General features: G+C 45.4%; 1 protein-coding gene across 1 annotated transcript in view; it reads right to left on the minus strand.

Moving 5' to 3' along the window:
• Positions 1 to 218: 218 nt before the first annotated feature.
• aacs (acetoacetyl-CoA synthetase) overlaps positions 219 to 19703 on the minus strand; it is a 39005-nt gene continuing 19520 nt past the window's right edge. The window contains exons 11-18 of the mRNA XM_048996521.1: positions 16405 to 16469; positions 13665 to 13787; positions 11004 to 11117; positions 8717 to 8842; positions 8553 to 8622; positions 8259 to 8317; positions 7150 to 7352; positions 219 to 4206 (exon numbers count right to left, since the gene is read on the minus strand). Coding sequence (XP_048852478.1) covers positions 4069 to 4206; positions 7150 to 7352; positions 8259 to 8317; positions 8553 to 8622; positions 8717 to 8842; positions 11004 to 11117; positions 13665 to 13787; positions 16405 to 16469 — 898 coding nt within the window. The 3' untranslated portion in view covers positions 219 to 4068. The remainder of the gene's footprint in view (positions 4207 to 7149; positions 7353 to 8258; positions 8318 to 8552; positions 8623 to 8716; positions 8843 to 11003; positions 11118 to 13664; positions 13788 to 16404; positions 16470 to 19703) is intronic.

The raw sequence follows: 19703 nt of genomic DNA on the forward strand, positions 1-19703 counted from the left end.
TAGAATCGTAAGCTTGGCTTAAACACCATAGTAACGTGATTAAATTAATTACAATATTGACTGAAGAGGCTCATAACAATCGAATCAAACTGCTTGTGTGTCATACTGCAGACAACAGATGGACCCACAGTTATGCAGAAACATCTGGGAAATATTAAGCTACACAATACCTTTTAGCAATGGGATAAAAATGTAATGAAATGGGAAGAAAATGAAAATACAATAAAAGGAACCAGATTGTATTCCCAAAACATCAGTGGCTATATAGGGCAGATTTTATTTCAGATATGTACATATGTTCAATGTAAATGCAATGAGTATTTTCATCAACAGACCATCCATTCCACATTAAAGGTAGTGCAATGAAAATGACAAAACTGTCGTTCATTACTAAAATTCCTCATCTTCAAAAAGACTTTGATGTATTCTTTATTTGGAGCATCAACATTAACGAAACCTTTTTACACTTATTTTGTCGTTTACAGATCAAATAAACAGAAAGACAATAGTAGGATTTTTGATGAATGAGTGAAAACAAATGTACGGACCAATAGAGTCCCGCATACAAGATGATCCTGCTCTTTCCTTAGGAAGTAACTCAGGGTTCGGCTGTGATGTTTCCCTCTTTACTCAGGATCACCTGTCCAAAAGCACTGAACATGTAGGAGTTAGTGAAGTAGATCTATGGTCACCTTGCTGGAAATCGCTGCTAGGACACGACGCCCTTCAAACCTCACGGAGGCCCTTTAAAAAAAACCAACTCGCTACAGCAGAAGCTCGGGTCAGGGAAGACAGCGCTGTGAATATGCATCAGACACACGCAGAGTAATACTGCACTGAAGAGTAGGGACATCTGGCCCACTGTGTGTGGTGTTTACATGCAAGCACATCCATCACAGTTGCAGAAACAGGAAGCTGCTCAAGATGCTCAAGCGCTGAGGAGCTGAGCTACATTTCCTTTAATTTACAGTCGCCATGGTGAATGTGACACAGAGAACAAACACAATATCTCAAGAGGACACATTAAACAGTCTACTTATGTATGGAGCAATATCATTTTCCATCATTGTATGGATAACTCTGACACCCTTAATAGCTTAAAATGAGAGCAGCATTTCAGCGGGGGTTATAGGCGTAGGCTGGAAGGTTACATACCACAGCTCTTTCCCCTCCTTTGAAGCACAGTTTCCAGACAGAAGGTCAATACAGTCCCCCAAAATTTCAAGGGGTCCATCAACTTGCATGGGATCTTTATTTTCACTATCCTCTAACTGAAACCTAGTATTTCCTTCAGTTACGAATGCAGGCAAAGAAACCACAGTACTGTTAGCAGTACCTGTGACTGTCACCAGAAGAACACAGATATTTTCATATAATTTTTTATGACAAAAGGATCCTTAGCCTCACAAAACAGCCAGAGGGGTCCGAGGCACAAGAAGAGTAAAAACTCCACCTGGGGCCCACATTGGTTAGGTCATTACTCACAAATGCTGTGCGGACACAATAAGTCGCCAATGAGCACATGTACAGGAAGAGACTACAGCTAGCACAGTACTGCCTTTGTGAAGAACAATGCTCCTAAAATGGAAGACAAATGCGGTAAAACACTGAAGCTAGGCATGCTGAACTCTTCGGTTAGTAGGCATCTCGAAGCGTACACAGAGCTGAACTCTTCGGTTAGTAGGCATCTCGAAGCGTACAGAGAGCTGAACTCTTCGGTTAGTAGGCATCTCGAAGCGTACACAGAGCTGAACTCTTCGGTTAGTAGGCATCTCAAAGCGTACACAGAGCTGAACTCGGTTAGTAGTAAAGGTGCACTGATCCCATATTTGGGACTGGAATCGTCACCAATCTATACCTAATATACGTATCAGGTATTGGTTATATGTTCAATACTTATTTAGTCTTCAGCAGTCTGTAAAAAGTATAGCTCCTATTTCTTGTTAAATCAATTTGTACAATCAATTACACAACCTCCCTTTCCCATTTTAGACGCATTTTTGAGGCATCCAAGCTGAACATTAACGGTGGCACTCAGTCCAATTGCCACTCAGTGGTTGCGAGTGCAGTGACTTCCGCCTGCTGTGACATCACGTGCATATCCTTTGCAGTAGGAGGTGCGTAAGAACATCAGATATGTAGGTGAAGATCTGGAAGTACTTTACATTTTTAACGACCACAGCGATTTACAATTTTTATATTATAATTTGCAAAAAAGTTTTCAGAGGTGGAACTAGCATTTAGTGGAAAATCCCACTAGATGAAGCACAGTGATGAGACAACGAGAGTATTATGAAAAAAGCAATGGATAATCTGGGAGTTGCTATTGCTTGGGCTGTTATGCTCACTCGCAGCAGCTTGTGATACTGGTGGAGGAGGCCATTCGGCCCATCAAGCCCCTTTGGAGAGAACATAACTCATAGCTCAGAGTTGTTAAAATTTTATCTAGCTCTAATTTAAAGGAACCCAGGGTTTTAGCTTACACTACACTAGCAGGAAGACTATTCCATACTCTAACTACATGCTATGTAAAGAAGTGCTTCCTCAAATTCATTTTAAAATGTTCTCCTGCTAATTTCCACTTATGGCCACAAGTGCTAGTATTTAAACTAATATTGAAACAGCCATTTGGCTGAACAGCATCCAGACCTGTTAGAATCTTATATACCTGGATCATGTCCCCCCCCTTTAATCTCCTTTGCTCGAGGCTAAACAGATTCAGCTCAGCTAACCTAAGTATGTTATGTATGACTCTAGTAGCCGAATTAAAGCTTTTTTGGAATACATTTTCCATTTTCCACTAGTTAAAAAAAAAAAAAACTGGTATCAGATCAATACTTATTGGCCGATTCCCTCTGCTCAGGTGTTGGGATTGTAGCAGCACTGAAAAAGTGGGATCAGTGTGCCTCTATTGATAATATTAAAGTAAAAAGAGATTTTGTATTGGAATCTGTATCAGCAGTTATGTATCGGAATCGGATTAGAACTGGAAAAATGTGGATCGGCTCATACTTAGTATAGTTAGTAAGTAGCTTAAAACATACAGAGCTGAGTTCTTCAGTTAGTAGGTAGCTGGAAGAGTACATAGAGCTTAGGCCAAGGGTTTGTTTTAATAGACATAAAAGCAGAAACATACAATTTTCCACTGATAAGCTACTTTTGCAAGACGATGTCAAGCGTGCATGAGGTTTAAGCAGGAATAAGTGAATCGAAGAGGCTAATAATAATTTAAAAGAACTTAGACTTCAAAAAAAGCCAACTAATAATTAATTGTCTTTCCTAATTCTATATTTATAAATAGTGCTGCAAAATAGCACAAGGGCTCAGCAAACAAAAATATGTATTTTTACATTTTTTAAAATGCTCACTCCTGTTTTTATAATTAACATAATGACGCAAGTTTCACAGAATACGTTAATCACTTTCTGTATTCGGTTTACATAAAAACCATTACTAAAGCTACAACTCAAGATTGTACAGGAAGGTCCTAAACTTTCCTGCAAGGCATTGAATCTATTTATTTAATCAAATCAAGTTACCCTTTGCTGGATTTCACACCTTGTAACAGAATAGGACTGGTGCTTAAAAAGTCCACTTACTGTGATGGAAGATAAAGGCTCAAGCCCATTAAACAAATATTAGTGTTACCCTAAACCTGCTATTTACTGACAAATCGCTTCTCCGGTTCTGGCTTAAAGTGACAAAAACAATTTGCATCATCAGCCTAACACCAAAGGGTTATTCTTCCATGTCTGCATTTCAAAAATAAAAAAGAAGAAAAAAATCCTAAGATGTGTTCACAGAGGGAACGAGCAGATATTCTGAAATTCAGGTGGTATGTCCCTAACTCCCCCAGCAAGATGCCCCAAGCCTGGGCTGTTTTTCAGGCAGGTGGGCACCGAATGCTCCCCCACTTTCCACTTCCTGGCATTGAGTACGGAGACATACAGCCTAGTCTGAATGGATCCTCAATTAAAAGCATGCATGACCCGGTTCCTGTGAGCAGAGGTGTCCCTGGCAGGGCGTCACCCTGCTCTCCCTCCCCTTGCAGCCAGCAGTAGCGCTGGCTCAGAAGCCCTGAAGCTCGGGAATGTTCTTGTAGAGATCCAAAGCAGCGGGGTTGGAGAAGGCGCCTCTCTGGCTGACTTCCTTTCCCGCTAACACCTGCTTGACAGCTACCTCCACCTTCTTTCCGCTGATGGTGTACTGGGGAGAGAAATCAGATGTGCCAGTTTTACCTCGTGGAGGGACAGACCAGCCTGGGACGCATCTACTGCTTCACAGTTTCATCTTCAAGTCCAATATTCATGTTTAAAACTCAAAACACAGCAGAGTGACACGTACAACAAAGAAACAGTATGCAAGTATAATGAAACCCCAACAAAGAGCTGAAGACCAACAGTGGAAAGTTCTTGGTTAAAGACTGACTAAGGTCTTACGTAGGCTTTTAATGTCAACAGTTTGCCTGGAAATCTTTATCAGAAAATCTGCATTAGATAAGCCTAAATTATTGTAAATACACAACTATGTATGCAGTCTTGGACTTGTGAGTCTACAGAGCTAAATGTGTGTGTCTGCATGCGTCTGCATGCGTCTGCATGTGAATATGAATACTTCTGCTCCTTTTTCTGCTTTGCTTCTCGTCTTCATCATTTACTGCTATTTGGCCAGTTGCCCAGCCTCCCTTAAATCTTACAGACAACACATCTTATTCATGTGTGATTTCTGTAAAACCCAGGCCAGATATTCAAAGTTCCAAAGTGTTTTCAGCCACATGACTTTCAGTTCTGGCTGTGAGATGCAACTGCCGGCAAGTGTCCTTTGTCATATAGCTCACACTCATCAGTATGCATCGTGTAAACCTTGGCTTCCCGCATCGCTCCATGCAATTTGCACCGGAGCACAAAATGAGGGCACTTTGAGTTTGCAGAGTACTGGGAAGCAGGTAGCATGCTGCTTAAGCACTAGGGCCAAAAGATCTTCTGTTAAGGTTCTGAAGGGGGCACTGCCCTTCTACTCTCAGGAGAACTCAACCTGAAACTGCTTTTGTAACAATACTCAGTGGTATAAATAAGGTAATGAATAAAATGTTGCAATTATCTTCAAGTGTCATTTTCCCTGATACACAGAGGAAAGACACACAACATTAGTGGGAAAGGTAATGTGGCCACATACATAAAGACATTGCAGAGCATGGCTCCAATCTGAAGCTGAAGAATCAACTAAATTAAATGTAGTCAAAATTTTACAAAGGCATTAACATTCTATTTGTAGTCAATGACTAAGCTGCTTTTGTCCAGCAGAGCCGGTGATCCACCTCAGAGTCAAAGCACTCATCAGTGAAAGGCAAACAGGATAGCACTTAGGTGATCGTCAGTCCCGCTTAAACAAAAACGCCACATCCCATCCACCACGGCAGTTATAAAGGAACCAGGCCATCGAATCGCCACTTTCCCCATTTTCTAAGCTCCCTCGAGTGTTTGCCAACTGTTGCCTTGGTTACCCTAGGAAAGGGAGGCAGAGGTTGATGTGACACTGTGTTTCAACCCTCCACTCTTCTGGGTTAGGGTGGGGGAGACATAATATATCATAGCTGTCCTGACACTTCCCTCTTAATAACGAAGCACACAGGAGAAATGCAGAGATGCAACCAAGCTCAAACGGAACAGTGTGAAGTGATGCAAAGTGAAAAATACTAAGTGCAGCAAAAGTGACAACGGTATGATAAATCTGAATATTAATAATAACAACAAATTTAGGTGGTGTTCATTTTCTAAATAAAACAGGCCAGGGAGTCGTCCATAATAACGATCAGCCATTTTAAGTGTTGACTCGTGTCACCCAGGCTGACAATCACACATCTGACAACATCCCGAGGACCGGGAAGACCCAGGAAGAATCTTGAGTATAAGAAAGTTTCAAAAAGGCAGGGAATTCTTGTCAAGCAGGGGACTACAATGACTTCTAAGTGGTGGTATAGCCGAGGCCCGATACTAAATGAAGATGCAGCTTTCAATTTTCTGAGGAAGAGAGACACTCCTGAAAGCCAAGCCTCAAAGGATATGTAAGAATGCAGCACCTCTCCCGTTCCAGGGCTTTCCTAGGGCCTGTTCACCCCAATACGCTTTCATTTAGCAATGCAAACATTTTCTCCCGATTTAGCCGTCCATCTGTACTACCATGGATCTTTTTTCCCAGAAGAGAGATAAATTACGCTCTCTGAAAACTAATCTTTCTGGAAGCACATTAGTGCGGACGCTCATAAACATTAAAAAATGTTGTCATGCCTATATTAGAGAGCTCCGATTGGTTCGTACTTAGCTTGTAAACCCATTCCTGATTAGCTCTCTTCCTTTCGATGCCTCTTTCCCTAATTGGTTATTCTTCATGGGAGTGAAGAATGCTTTGACTTTGTTTTCACTGTAGTAAGCCACATGTGAATATGGAAGATGTACAGGACTTTTGTTACCTGGCATACGTTGTTTTGCTTTCTTGTGTGCAGTTAAATCCTGTTTTGTGTATATTGTATGCTGTTTGCAACTATTGTGGAGCTCAAAATGAGACTGTACATGAGTCAAATTTAAGTGCAGCTCTAGCTTATAATAAAGACATCCACCCATCGAACACTGAAACCGTGGGGAAAAGAGTGAAACTTGTAGTGGCTAAATTTCTAGATCTTCGTGTTGTTGCTGTGATGGTTGCTTTGTGTACAGCTTTGTGTTAGCGACGCTACAGTACTGTGATATTTGCTAGTTGAAGTCAAAATAAATGATTCAAAACATACCTTGCCACTTCTAGAATTACGAAAAATTTTGGTTGGACAAAAAAACATGCAAATGACATGCTCGAGCTGCAACAAACAAATAAAAATATAGAAGCTCACCACTTATAACAACAACAATATATTACAAAAAGCTTTAGCTAAATGGATAAATGAAAAATGTCAAAAATATCTACATTACAGTCACTCTTACACCTGTGTCATTCGCCTTTCTAGTGATGATGCAGATCCTTTCTTTTGGAATAGAAATAATATAAAAATTTTTATTAGCGGGCATAGCCTTAGCCGCCATCTTTAAAACCTGAAATGGAGCCACAGCAAACCGGGTGTGTGGTGAGCTGTAGGTAGAAGTGCGGGAGGACACCCACCGGGATGTCCTGTGTCTCCAGGATGAAGGCGGGGATGTGCCGGGCGGACAGGCCAGTGCGGATGGCGGCGCGGACGCGCTGCACCAGCTCGGGGCAGAATTCCTTATTAGGTGCCATCTTTAGGAAGAGGATGACACGCTCCTCCCCGTCGTTGTTGTACTGGGGAACACACAGGCTGTCGGTCACCTCCTCAAAGGCCTCCACTGAAATTGGGGGGGGGGGGGGGGGGAGAAGGAGCAGCATGTTAATTAATAACAATAATAATGATGATATTTATTTCATAATAATATTTGGGGGTTAAGGGCTCAAACGCCCACAGACGTAACTATTCTGCTGACCTTCCGATTACAGGCAAGAGACTTAGCCCACGGAGCTGCACGCCACCCCCAGTGTGTATGAGGCATGAACTGCGTACAAACGGGCCTCGGCAGTGCACCGTGTGAGGGGAGAACCCAACACGACAAAGGCCTCAGATCCCCCCCCACTCCCAGGAGCCCGCTCAAAGCCCCTGTAGTGCGGTAGATATTGAAAACTGTGCACACCTATTTCCCACATCTATAGTGGAAATACATTTGCATTTACTGTTGTTAGAAAACAGAGAGCGACATAGAAGTGAGGCAAATAGCCTTCCAGAGAATGTCCCGGTACAAGTGTGAGCAGTCCTGGAGCAAGAGATACACAAAAACTTTCAAACGAAAAAAGGAACTAATAAATTTGGAGGTTTAACCAAGCAGAGTGTTCACATTGCTGTATTTCTCTATCTTAGTATTGTGTTAATGTGCAAACAGAAGTTTACACAGTAAACAGATTAACTGCATGTTCAAGTCCTAAGGAGACCTAGTGAAGCTTCATAAAATGCCAGTATGATCACAGAAATTCTCAGCTTGTATGAGTATTAAACACGTCCAGCCTTGCACATTTACACAGACTTCTTGATTTAAAAACTGGAACTTATAGACCGACTATCTGTCACATTACTTATCTGACATTAGTCATATTATACAATATTTAGATATTGCTGACACAAAACCACAGTTCTTCACTTAACAATAAATCAGATAATAAATTGTAAGAGACAGCAAAGTCTACAGCAGCCCCAAAACTCTTACCGATGTTATAGATTTCAGAGCTTCCAAATCGCACTCCGTTGGGATTTAAAGTTCCATCACTGAAAATGGCACAAGAAAAAAAATCCTATTAGGACCCTTCACTGAGTTCAAACTACTTTAATAAAACTATTTAGAAAGTACTAGTAAAAATCCAATAGTAAAATCAGCTGGCCATTTTAAAAACAAGTAAAATGTCTACTCTTGTTTCATTTTGAAAAGTACCTCCTGGTAACATGCCCATGCTATTAATCATTATGTAACAGCCCTCATGAGTGGCTGTGGCTGTTCAGTTACCTTCTACCGAGCATAACTATTCCCCCCGTCTTTGGGTTGATCTTGCAATAATCTCCATGGGCCCACACCCCTAAGAGAAAAGAAAAGAAAAAATCAGTTGCTAAATGCTTTGACAGCAACAGGCCAAAGGCTGAGCCAATCGGGGCAGCAGGCCGACAGCGTACCTGGGAAGTTTGAGAAGTACGCCTTGCGATACTTGCTCCCATTCTCGTCGTTCCAGAAGTGGGTGGGTTGGCAGGGAATGGGTTTCAGGCATACCAGCTCCCCACTCTCCCCCCATACTGGCTTTCCTGGGATACAGGAAAAAAAACTGTTTGCTTGTATGACATGTAAAAACCAAGCCTCCCATGAAACTCACTACAAAATTATGCGATTTCTATAAACTACGTCAGTTTCTACATCAGAAAGAAAAATCCAGGGGAAATGGAAACAGAGGAAAAGGAGCTCACAAACCACGCGCACGTCCAGAGAGCGAGTCGGTGGAGGAGCTCGCAAACCACGCGCACGTCCAGAGAGAGTCGGTGGAGGAGCTCGCAAACCACGCGCACGCCCAGAGAGCGAGTCGGTGGAGGAGCTCGCACATGACGCGCACGACCAGGGAGCAAGTCGGTGGAGGAGCACACAAACGACGCGCGCGTCCAGAAAGCGAGTCGGTGGAGGAACTCGCAAACCACGCGCACGTCCAGAGAGCGAGTCGGTGGAGGAGCTCGCAAACCACGCGCACGTCCAGAGGGCGAGTCGGTGGAGGAGCTCGCAAACCACGCGCACGTCCAGAGGGTGAGTCGGTGGAGGAGCTCGCACATGACGCGCACGACCAGGGAGCAAGTCGGTGGAGGAGCACACAAACGACGCGCGCGTCCAGAAAGCGAGTCGGTGGAGGAGCTCGCAAACGACGCGCACGTCCAGGGAGCGAGTCGGTGGAGGAGCTCGCAAACCACGCGCACGTCCAGAGAGCGAGTCGGTGGAGGAGCTCGCAAACCACGCGCACGTCCAGAGAGCGAGTCGGTGGAGGAGCTCGCAAACCACGCGCACGTCCAGAGAGCGAGTCGGTGGAAGAGCTCGCGAAACCACACGCACGTCCAGAGGGCGAGTCGGTGGAGGAGCTCGCAAACCACGCGCACGTCCAGAGGGCGAGTCGGTGGAGGAGCTCGCAAACCACACGCACGTCCAGAGAGCGAGTCGGTGGAGGAACTCGCAAACCACGCGCACGTCCAGAGAGCGAGTCGGTGGAGGAGCTCGCAAACCACGCGCACGTCCAGAGGGCGAGTCGGTGGAGGAGCTCGCAAACCACGCGCACGTCCAGAGGGCGAGTCGGTGGAGGAGCTCGCAAACCACGCGCACGTCCAGAGGGCGAGTCGGTGGAGGAGCTCGCAAACCACGCGCACGTCCAGAGGGCGAGTCGGTGGAGGAGCTCGCAAACCACGCGCACGTCCAGAGGGCGAGTCGGTGGAAGAGCTCGCGAAACTACACGCACGTCCAGAGAGCGAGTCGGTGGAGGAGCTCACAAACCACACGCACGTCCAGAGGGCGAGTCGGTGGAGAAGCTCGCAAACCACGCGCAGGTCCAGAGGGCGAGTCGGTGGAGGAGCTCGCAAACCACGCGCACGTCCAGAGGGCGAGTCGGTGGAGGAGCTCGCAAACCACGCGCACGTCCAGAGGGCGAGTCGGTGGAGGAGCTCGCAAACCACGCGCACGTCCAGAGGGCGAGTCGGTGGAAGAGCTCGCGAAACTACACGCACGTCCAGAGAGCGAGTCGGTGGAGGAGCTCGCAAACCACGCGCACGTCCAGAGGGCGAGTCGGTGGAGGAGCTCGCAAACCACGCGCACGTCCAGAGGGCGAGTCGGTGGAGGAGCTCGCAAACCACGCGCACGTCCAGAGAGCGAGTTGGTGGAAGAGCTCGCGAAACCACGCGCACGTCCAGAAAGCGAGTCGGTGGAAGAGCTCGCAAACCACGAGCAACGTCCAGAGGGCGAGTCGGTGGAGGAGCTGGCAAACCACGCGCACGTCCAGAGGGCGAGTCGGTGGAGGAGCTCGCAAACCACGTGCACGTCCAGAGAGCGAGTCGGTGGAGGAGCTCGCAAACCACTCGCTCGCCCAGACAGCGAGTCCGTGGAGGAGCTCACAAACCATGCGCTCGCCCAGAGAGCGAGTCAGTGGAAGAACTCGCAAACCACAAGCGCCCAGAGTATCGATGGATTGAATCTGTGTGAGATAACAATGCCTAGTGTGCAAATCTGAGCAAAAGTAAATATTCCTGAAACACAAAAGAATGTTAATGTACAAAGATATTTGATGAGGCATAACAAAGTGGAAAAATATTACAGGTTGTTCTCTGCACAGGGAATCCCTGTATACCTGGACAGTATATAAAATCTCATGCATTAAATTGCTGAAACTTGAATAGTAATAAGTGTGAGAATGCTGGGCGTCCGCGCTGCCCTTGTTCTCACCATCATAGCTCCATGCCTCCACAGCCATGCCCAGGTTTCGGGACTGGATCTCACCACGGTAAACAGGCACAGTCATATTCTGTCCCATGAAGCAGGAGATGATGTCTGTCCCACCTGGCACAGAAACAGCAACAATATCAACAGATCAAACCTAGTTTCCTTTAAGGCAACTCTTGACAACTTTGTGACCTCTGTTGAGTATGAAGCCATTCAGGGCAGAAGTACCTCCCCCAAGGGTACGATAACAGGGTAGTTCCTGGGTCTTAATCTGGCGAGCTCAAGGTTATGAACGTGTCTCCTAAATCACCATACTACCCGCTGCTCCACTGCAGCAGAGATGTTGAGATGATCATTAGGTGTGCTTTGATGAAATGTTTGCATGGCTACAAACAGCGGAGCAAGTTCTGTTTGCAAAATACCAGAAGCTTCCAGAAGCAGCTCCATAAAGCAGCCCCTCATGGTGCGAAGATGCTTAGAGCACTTTGGAGGGAGAAAATGCCTTTATGCAAAAAGTCATGCAGATTATCCATATAATCTTATTCATATGCACATCCTCCTATCATCGTACCATGAATTGATCAGGTTATTAAATTGATCTGCATTGTTTATGACAAAATTAAATCACTAGATGCACCTATACACTATGGAAACTTCAGTCTGTCTGTATTGCTGTCCTCATGACATTTTATAAGTCAAGCCTGTTGGCCGATTTAATATAACTGGAGCCACAGGCAGAAAGATGTACTTTTCCATAACTTGGCTCCAGTGAGGTATTCTACAGGGGAACAGCAGAAGAAAGATTTACTTTTGTTTATGATGCTTAAAGTCCATGTATCCCTGTAGTTCTGCTATCATTCTAACCAACAGTCATTTAAAAAAATTCTGAACATTTTCCAGCTCTTAAGAGAGATTACTTTGAAAAAAATGATAAAATCCTAGCGTATTAGGTAGAAGACAAAATCATAATTGATAAATGTGGTTTAAAATAATCTGCACATCAGACTATTTTTAAACCATGTAACAAAAACTGAATAACATATCATGGTGTCATTATTTTCAATATTACTGAAATAGGGCAGTAATAAAGGAGGGCTAAAATAATAAGAGAGAGCAGCAGGAAAAGCAGAGATGGGCTTATCAAAACGGCACAGAGCTGAAGGTGGGGGCCAGCAGTGCGGGAGTTAAAAGCACTGTGTGCAGAGCCTGCAGCCCAGTTAGGGGGGGTCACGGGAAACTGCTGAGAATAACAGGAGCACATATGCTGTGATGGACCCCTGTTACAAGGTCAAATCTGTCACGGGTGGTTTGGGGCAGCTTCCAGGGACCATGGGGCTAAAAGGTTTAACGAACACACCAGGCTGTCTCAAGGCCAGGCTTACCTGCCAGCGGCCTTAGCTGGGCCGCCCTGGAAGACCTGCTCAGGCCGGGTGTACCTGCCAGCAGCCTCAGCCGGACCACCCTGGAAGACCTGCTCTTATTACCACTAACGTTGACCCGACACCCAGCATGAAAGCTACAGGTTCTTTCCAATAAAAGACAGCATATCTGCATGTATTACAAGAAAGGTGGTACTCAGAATAAAGAAGAGGTTTAACAGAACCGGAGAGGAACCTTATTCAGAGGAACTCGAATTCTGTCTGTTGCATCTACAGGTCTGACTTCACGACTGAACTTTCATCAGAAGTGAGAATTCATTCAGGCGAAGGGAGATAACTCACCTCCCCCAGCTAAGGAAAGGCTCGGTAGAACCACCCAAATCAATTTTTTCCTTATTAGTTTTCTCTATTACAAGGTATCCAGGGGTTTGTGATATTTTCTTATATCTTTTATATTTTAAACAAAAAATGGGATTATGCTTGTTAAAATAAGGATTAAAACATGTCTGATTCTTAGTGTCACCTTCTTAATGAAGTAATATCCTTTCCTCGGTGACCCAAAGATGGCCTCTTTTTTTTGCAACACAGTCAGATGTTAGTTTTTTTATTATGACTTCAATTCAAAATAATCAGTCGCTGTGAATTTAAATAAGTTTAAAGCCCGACCGCTCATGAATAATCAAACATAGCCAGACTACATCTGGAGCTCTTTAGCAAAGGGGAAAAAAACTGACAAGAAATCCATGGTTCCACGACAGGAGTTAGCGGCAAGTTTCAATGATCATATAGGAGCATGTCCAGTATTGGCGATGTGGCCCAGCTTTCAGCGTTGATGTTGTGCATTCAGCAGGCATGAGTGGGGGGGCAATAACTGCCACTGTGTAAATTTCACTGCTTTTAACGATTCCAGCACCAGCTCTGCGGCAGAGATAAACCTTAATATTCATTTGTATGCGCTGATCCTTTGGGATTTCACACAATTACCATGATGGATTTGGGAGAAGAGTCATTGATGAATGATTAATGATGCCCCTCCCCCCCCCCAAATGCTATGGAATATTTTTTTAAACCCAGACTACAAATTAGACAGCAGCTCACTGGGCTGGGGCGGTGGGGGGCAGACACAAAGTCTCACTTTCCATTCACAGGGAAATGGGCATTATTTAATAACCGGCTCAGGAGCTGTGCAGAGCATGCAATGAAGCTCTCTCAGTGGTCACATGATTAGCAGGCTCTCCACGGTCATGTGACCAGCGGCGGCCTTGGAGGCGGTACTGGGCCTCACCGGAGATGGAGCCCAGCAGTACGTTGCTCTTGATGCTGGAGTAGACGTACTCGTAGCTCTGGGGCTTCAGCGGGGAGCCAGTGGACAGGATGGTGTGGAGACTCTGCAGGCTGTGCGTTTCGGCTGTGGACGGGAAGAGCGCGTGAGAGCCGTGGAAACAGGGAACGTGTAATTACCATCCAATATACACACACTCCCAGAACCGTCAATAACATAAATACTATCTTCACGTAGTTAGCAGGCCGACAGTTTTTACAACGTAAATATATTAAAGGATAAATTCAGGAACTGAATCTGTGACCTGTGGGTTACTCAGGCTGCCTGCTACCCCTAGTTAGTACTGCAGCATCTCATCAGCAAGATCTGTTACAAATATGTTCTTTATTTAAGCAAATGTCTTATTAGACATGTACAATAAGTACTGTGCTTCATCCATATCTAACCATGGTACTCAATCGACTCAACAGGTATACAGCAGCACAAACACAGATGAACTGACCTTAATGCGGAGGACAAAGGACTGGTTATGGGAATGTGGTGTAACAGTGACACCCTTTGGCGGAGAGAATAATGAAAGCGGCGTTTTGCAGACGGGGAGCGTCCCCGTGTACTGCCACACTCACATCCAAGCTTTAAAAATACACTACGAGTTCATGATAAAAACGCTGAGTGTAGACAGGCCACAATAAAAACACACCAGTGATTCACCAGTGACAGCCATCTCTCCCAGCGGCCACCGATCAGGCAGGAATCTGTCTGTGTTTTGTTTTGGGTTTTCTTTTTCCGTTTAATTTGCACATCGCTGGCACCCTGTCAAGCAGCCCCCTCTGCAGGCCTGTCCGCCCGTGAAGGGGGGGGGGGTGCTGCAGAGACGCCCCCCCTGCCCCCCACAGAGAGGCCAGGTGTTCACACTAAATGTCATCAGAAGGACGGGACCTCCGGTGGCACAGAGAGCCCGCTCCCCCATAATCCCATAAACATATGCCAGCGCCCCCACAGCACTGACATGGCGAAGGCCCCCTCCCCGGCTGGAGCGGCAGCCATGCAGGAGTGCAGGCGAGATAAACAGAATAAAATTAAAGGCTCGACTCCTAACCGAGGGCGGAAACATTTATATAAGAAGCCAACTAACTGAACAGCAGCTGATGGAGAAACTTCTACAGAGTTTCTTATACGACGGGGATGCTTCTCAAAGTAGTAAGAAGTGTCTGCGCTTGGTCTAGTCGGGAGTCCTCCAAATTAAAGGACATGTTAACAAAAAAAACGTAAACACGGCACTCGGCCGACGAGCTGCCAGCGGCACCCTGGCATGGATTCCGTGAGTTTCTGGGGCTCCGTGGGAGGCAGGTGACAGCATTGGCTCGTGGGGGGACAACTCAGTGTCAGCAGTCACTCCAGAATTTACCAGAACTGCTCCACTGGTGACTGCAAGGATGCTGGAATATGATCTACATAAATTTCATGCCCATTAAACCAATGGGTGAGCACTGTGAATGGAGACTGTATGTGAGGCTGCTCCTATCCAGATGGAAATGCTCACTAATGACTAATCATTCTGAACAGACCTAAAACAACGCCTGCGGAAGAGGAAATTGAAAAAAAAAATAATGAATCACTCCGTCACACCACAGAACAACTTGAGAAAGTTTTTGGCATAAGAGGGTTACTCATCAGGAGCCGGCCAAAGCAGCAGACTCTGAAGTCCTCCACACACCCAGAGCTCTTCTACCCATGGTGGACAAAATAATGGCCAATTTACCTTCTCCAGCATTTTCATATACAACCCTAAGCATGATGGCTTACTCATGTCTTAAATCATGGAAGCTCACACCTATGTGGAGACACCTGCTTTTAACATTCCTCACATCCATTATTTACTAATTTTTCATATTGGCGGTTACCATTGGGCAGTGCTTTTTTTCTACAGTGAATCAGTGGGTATCAGTGTTACCTCACACCTCCAGGCTCTGTGGGTGTGTGTGTTTATGTGTGTCTGTGTGTCCCCCCCCCCACTGGTTTTGCAAGTTGTAATTATTCCTTAATATCATCAAGCTCAGTAGTGCTTACGAGCTAAAAGCCTTGCAAATATCACCAAGTACTACTTAACCCCAAATCCTTAGTGGAACATTACTTATCAATGATACCTCACAAAACAGGGCCACGTGACTTTAACATCAGTGATTCGCTGATGACAATTGCTGATGCCCTAAATGTGCTTACATCAGAGAATAAAGAGTAAAAAAGCATAAAGGGTACAGGATGGAGGCAAGATTCTGGCGCCCTTCATCCGAGCTGTTTCCCATGCGAATCCCCCCTCCTGTGTTTATGAATAAACATGGGTAGCTGTTATCAGGGTAATCAGGACGTGATTTGGCACTCTGGGGTCTAACAAGTGAGCCGTGGAATAAATATACAGTATTAAGGACAATCTACGGCTCTGTTTTAATGGGAGCCAATCACTGGGAGTTCATCAAGCATTCGCCGGGTCTGAGCTGCATACTCAGAGCCACTAAACGGAGGGGAATCGCGATTCACTAAAGCAACAAGGACTCTCACTTGGAGAAATACAATGCATCTGCAATTATTTTAATTGCATCTTAATGTAACATCGGCAGCTGTTGGAGCACACAAGTCATTAACATTATCACCAAGAGCATAAACACTCAAAAGCAAAACTTGAGGCTAGTCAGCTCTGCTCCGCCTCACGGCTGGAAAACGCCACATGGCGCTCTGTACTCACCTGGCTTGAGATTTCTCTCTTCCAACACGGAGAGCCACTTGGCACCGGTTCCAAAAATGGTGATCCTGCAGGACAAAGGCAAACAGCGTCAAACACCCGTACACAAGTCCATAGATTGCTACATGTAAAAATCTGAACAGTCTATACAATAACGAGTGACAATGCTATCAAAATTCAAATGTCAAACACAATCATAAGGTCTTAAACTGCAGCCTATATAACTCCTTTGTGTCATGATAATAATCAAAACATTTGAAAAAATGTTTTGTTCTGTTTTTGTGCTCAAACACAACGTTGCCAATTTGTCGGTCTGCAGAACAAACTGAACACACAGCTGTAGTTTAAGACCACAGGCAGGAGCAAACAGTGAGGTGTTTCTATCTCGATGGAGCAAGTACAGGCCTGCCCAGGGAAGCCTGGGACATGGAGGCTTTCCTGCAGAGCCTACGAGTCCCATCAGGCATGTGGAATGGGGGAGGGGGGAAGCGGCATGTGGACAACAGGTTTCCATAATCAAACTGGGGATGACAATCTGCCACAGTGCTCTGCGATAACGTCCAAGGTACGAGGACCAGAGGGCTAGTCTGTTCATAATAATTCCTCTGGAAGGCTTTAGAGGTTTCGCAGTTCTCTTTATATCCATGCACTTTATGCCCGATGACATCATCGCTTATATATTTTAACACCTTGGGCTAGTTGCAATGATTCTCTGAATAGCTGCCTGCCTGTTTGGCCTCGTGGCAGTACTCGTTTCACATACCATTAAACCATTAAAACAGAGGTAAGGTGCTTCCGTAAGAATCAATCGGCCACTTTGCCGGATGATGAGTCGAGCACAGCCGCCCTCCCGGTGCTGTGAGCTCAGATCTATCAGTTTGCCCTCAGACAGGTGGGGGAGCGCACCACACTGAGGGCTGCCTGCTGCTTATTGCAAAACTCCTTCCCTGCTGCCATCAGGCTGCAGTGCTAATGGTTCTTCCTGCCTGGATTCTTAGTATCACGAAGCTCAGCCAGTGCCAGAAAGACTCTGAGTTTTACAATCACTTCAGCCACAATTACATAAGTTTACCAAAGATTATAAAGTGCAAAACAAAGATCTGTACAAAGCAGCATTCGTCTTGCTTGTGTCCAGCTGATAGTTTGACAGAACAGTAGCGTAAACTGAAAGGCTCTGTAGGATAAAATGCATCCCTGTTCTGCACATAATCACCTCACCCTGAAATCTTAAATGAGGAAACATAAGCCAGGCCAAAACCCAACTTTTGGGTCCTTTTTAAACGCACAACTCATCCCCTCAGCTTCCTACCAGTTAAATCTCTCACACAGAAGAAAAGGTTTTTATCCCATTATAAGCTGCTAATGCAGGTCTGACAGAAACATCTATCTGTAGGGCTTCCATGATATCATGGATACCAGATACACCAGTCAAGTGCCCTATCTGTCACCTAGTTACCTAGCGGGGCGCTAAGGCCGGCTTCTGATCTCCAAAGAAAGCCGCCGACGACGGTGGCATTAATGCTTTTCAGCAGGGAATTTCAATATCGATTTTTTTTCTTCAGACCACTGCTGTTAGGATATAAATGCAGGACAAAATCACTTTTTTCCTGACAAGCAATCGCACATGCAAAAAAAAACACACAGCTATTTAATGTGAAAATTCCCCCTGCATACCTCCACTTCTCCCTGCCACATCCAGTCAAATGAGCAGTTTTTCAGTCCGCTGATAATGTATGGCTATTTTAAAGAAGATGAGATATTGTCCAGCTCCCCAAGGCCTCAGCGATGAACTCACTAACAGCTCCACTAGTGCAGTGTGCAGTAAAACTCAATAAACTTAATAAAAAACAAGGCAAGCCACTTTGGAGTCTGGCCAAGAAGCCTTTGGCTTGAACAGGCATTTGAATTTTAAATAGGCATTTTTATTAACAGGCAGCAGGTAGCAGCAGGTTCAAATCCCGGAGGAGGAGCTGAGCTTGTACTGGTGAGCAAAGTGGTACAACCTTAACTGCATCACTAAAGGGCAAAAGCTGCCAGCAACAGTTTGTAGGTCACCCAAGATAAACGTCTGTTAATCGAATTGTTAGAACCTTGTCATTGAACACAATCTGTCCTCCTATGGGCTCAGCAACACTTCATTATGAGGTATTACCAAAGCTTCTTCTAGAAACACCAAACCCAGGCGACCCCTGGGCACTCAGCTAGTTATTATGAGAGGATAGAAGCTCACTGGCCACAAATATGAGTGGAGAGAGGAAAATATCACCATGACCATACTACGTGGCAATATACACAGAGCCAACTGTGATTTTAGGAGGCCTGCTTTTCTGTTTTACAGGAGCAAAACCAAACCACCATAATACAATTGACAGCATTTACTCATAGCGATTTCAAAGAAGGACGTGGTACTCATGAACCAATGGGTCTGTTGGCCCAAATGTAATTTTGAAGTTGATGGTCATACTGATAGTCATTGTGAAATGGCTGGACGCCCAGAGCGTTAGGCCCCGGGCCACGCTGGACGCCCGGAGCGTTAGGCCCTGGGCCACGCTGGACGCCCGGAACGTTAGGCCCCGGGCCGGGCTGGACGCCCGGAACGTTAGGCCCCGGGCCGGGCTGGACGCCCGGAACGTTAGGCCCCAGGCCAGGCTGGACGCCCGGAACGTTAGGCTCTAACTAGTGGGGATACGGGGTAAGAATATGAGAACAGTAAATGTGTGTAATAATCAAAATATAAACCAGTCATATATTCTGCTTTGCAAAAATAAACGAAAAGAAGCCCGCCCACCCCCCCACCACCCCCCACCACCCCCCACCACCCCCCACCAACCCCCACCAACCCCCAATCACTCACAGATTCATGGCTGTGCAAAGACGCACAAACACAGTGCTTTGAATTCATGCAAGTGCAAAGAAATGCGAATGAATAAAATTCACCATCATTTTCACTTTCAACTTAACACAAAGACCAAGAGTGCAAAGAGCAGTGGCAGAGTCATTATAACAGAGACCCTTACATTCATGCATTAACAGTATCCCACTGTTACATGGTGGTCATAGCTCCTTCAGCATCCTTTACGCAATACAGCTTGTTTTTCCAGCAGTTATTCTATTGGGTTTTAGGTCAATTGCACAGCAAATCACTAGCAAGTTCTCAGTAACTGATTGACACACCATAGGGACACCCCATGTTTTACTTTGATTGCAAATTCCCCATAAATGACTAATTTAGTTTCAATACAGTTAAACACAGGCACTGGATAAGTACCAAGATGTACGGCATGTAATGATACACCCAACAC

The sequence above is a fragment of the Brienomyrus brachyistius genome, chromosome 2 (genome assembly GCF_023856365.1).
Source record: "Brienomyrus brachyistius isolate T26 chromosome 2, BBRACH_0.4, whole genome shotgun sequence".
NCBI classification, from domain to species: Eukaryota; Metazoa; Chordata; class Actinopteri; order Osteoglossiformes; family Mormyridae; genus Brienomyrus; species Brienomyrus brachyistius.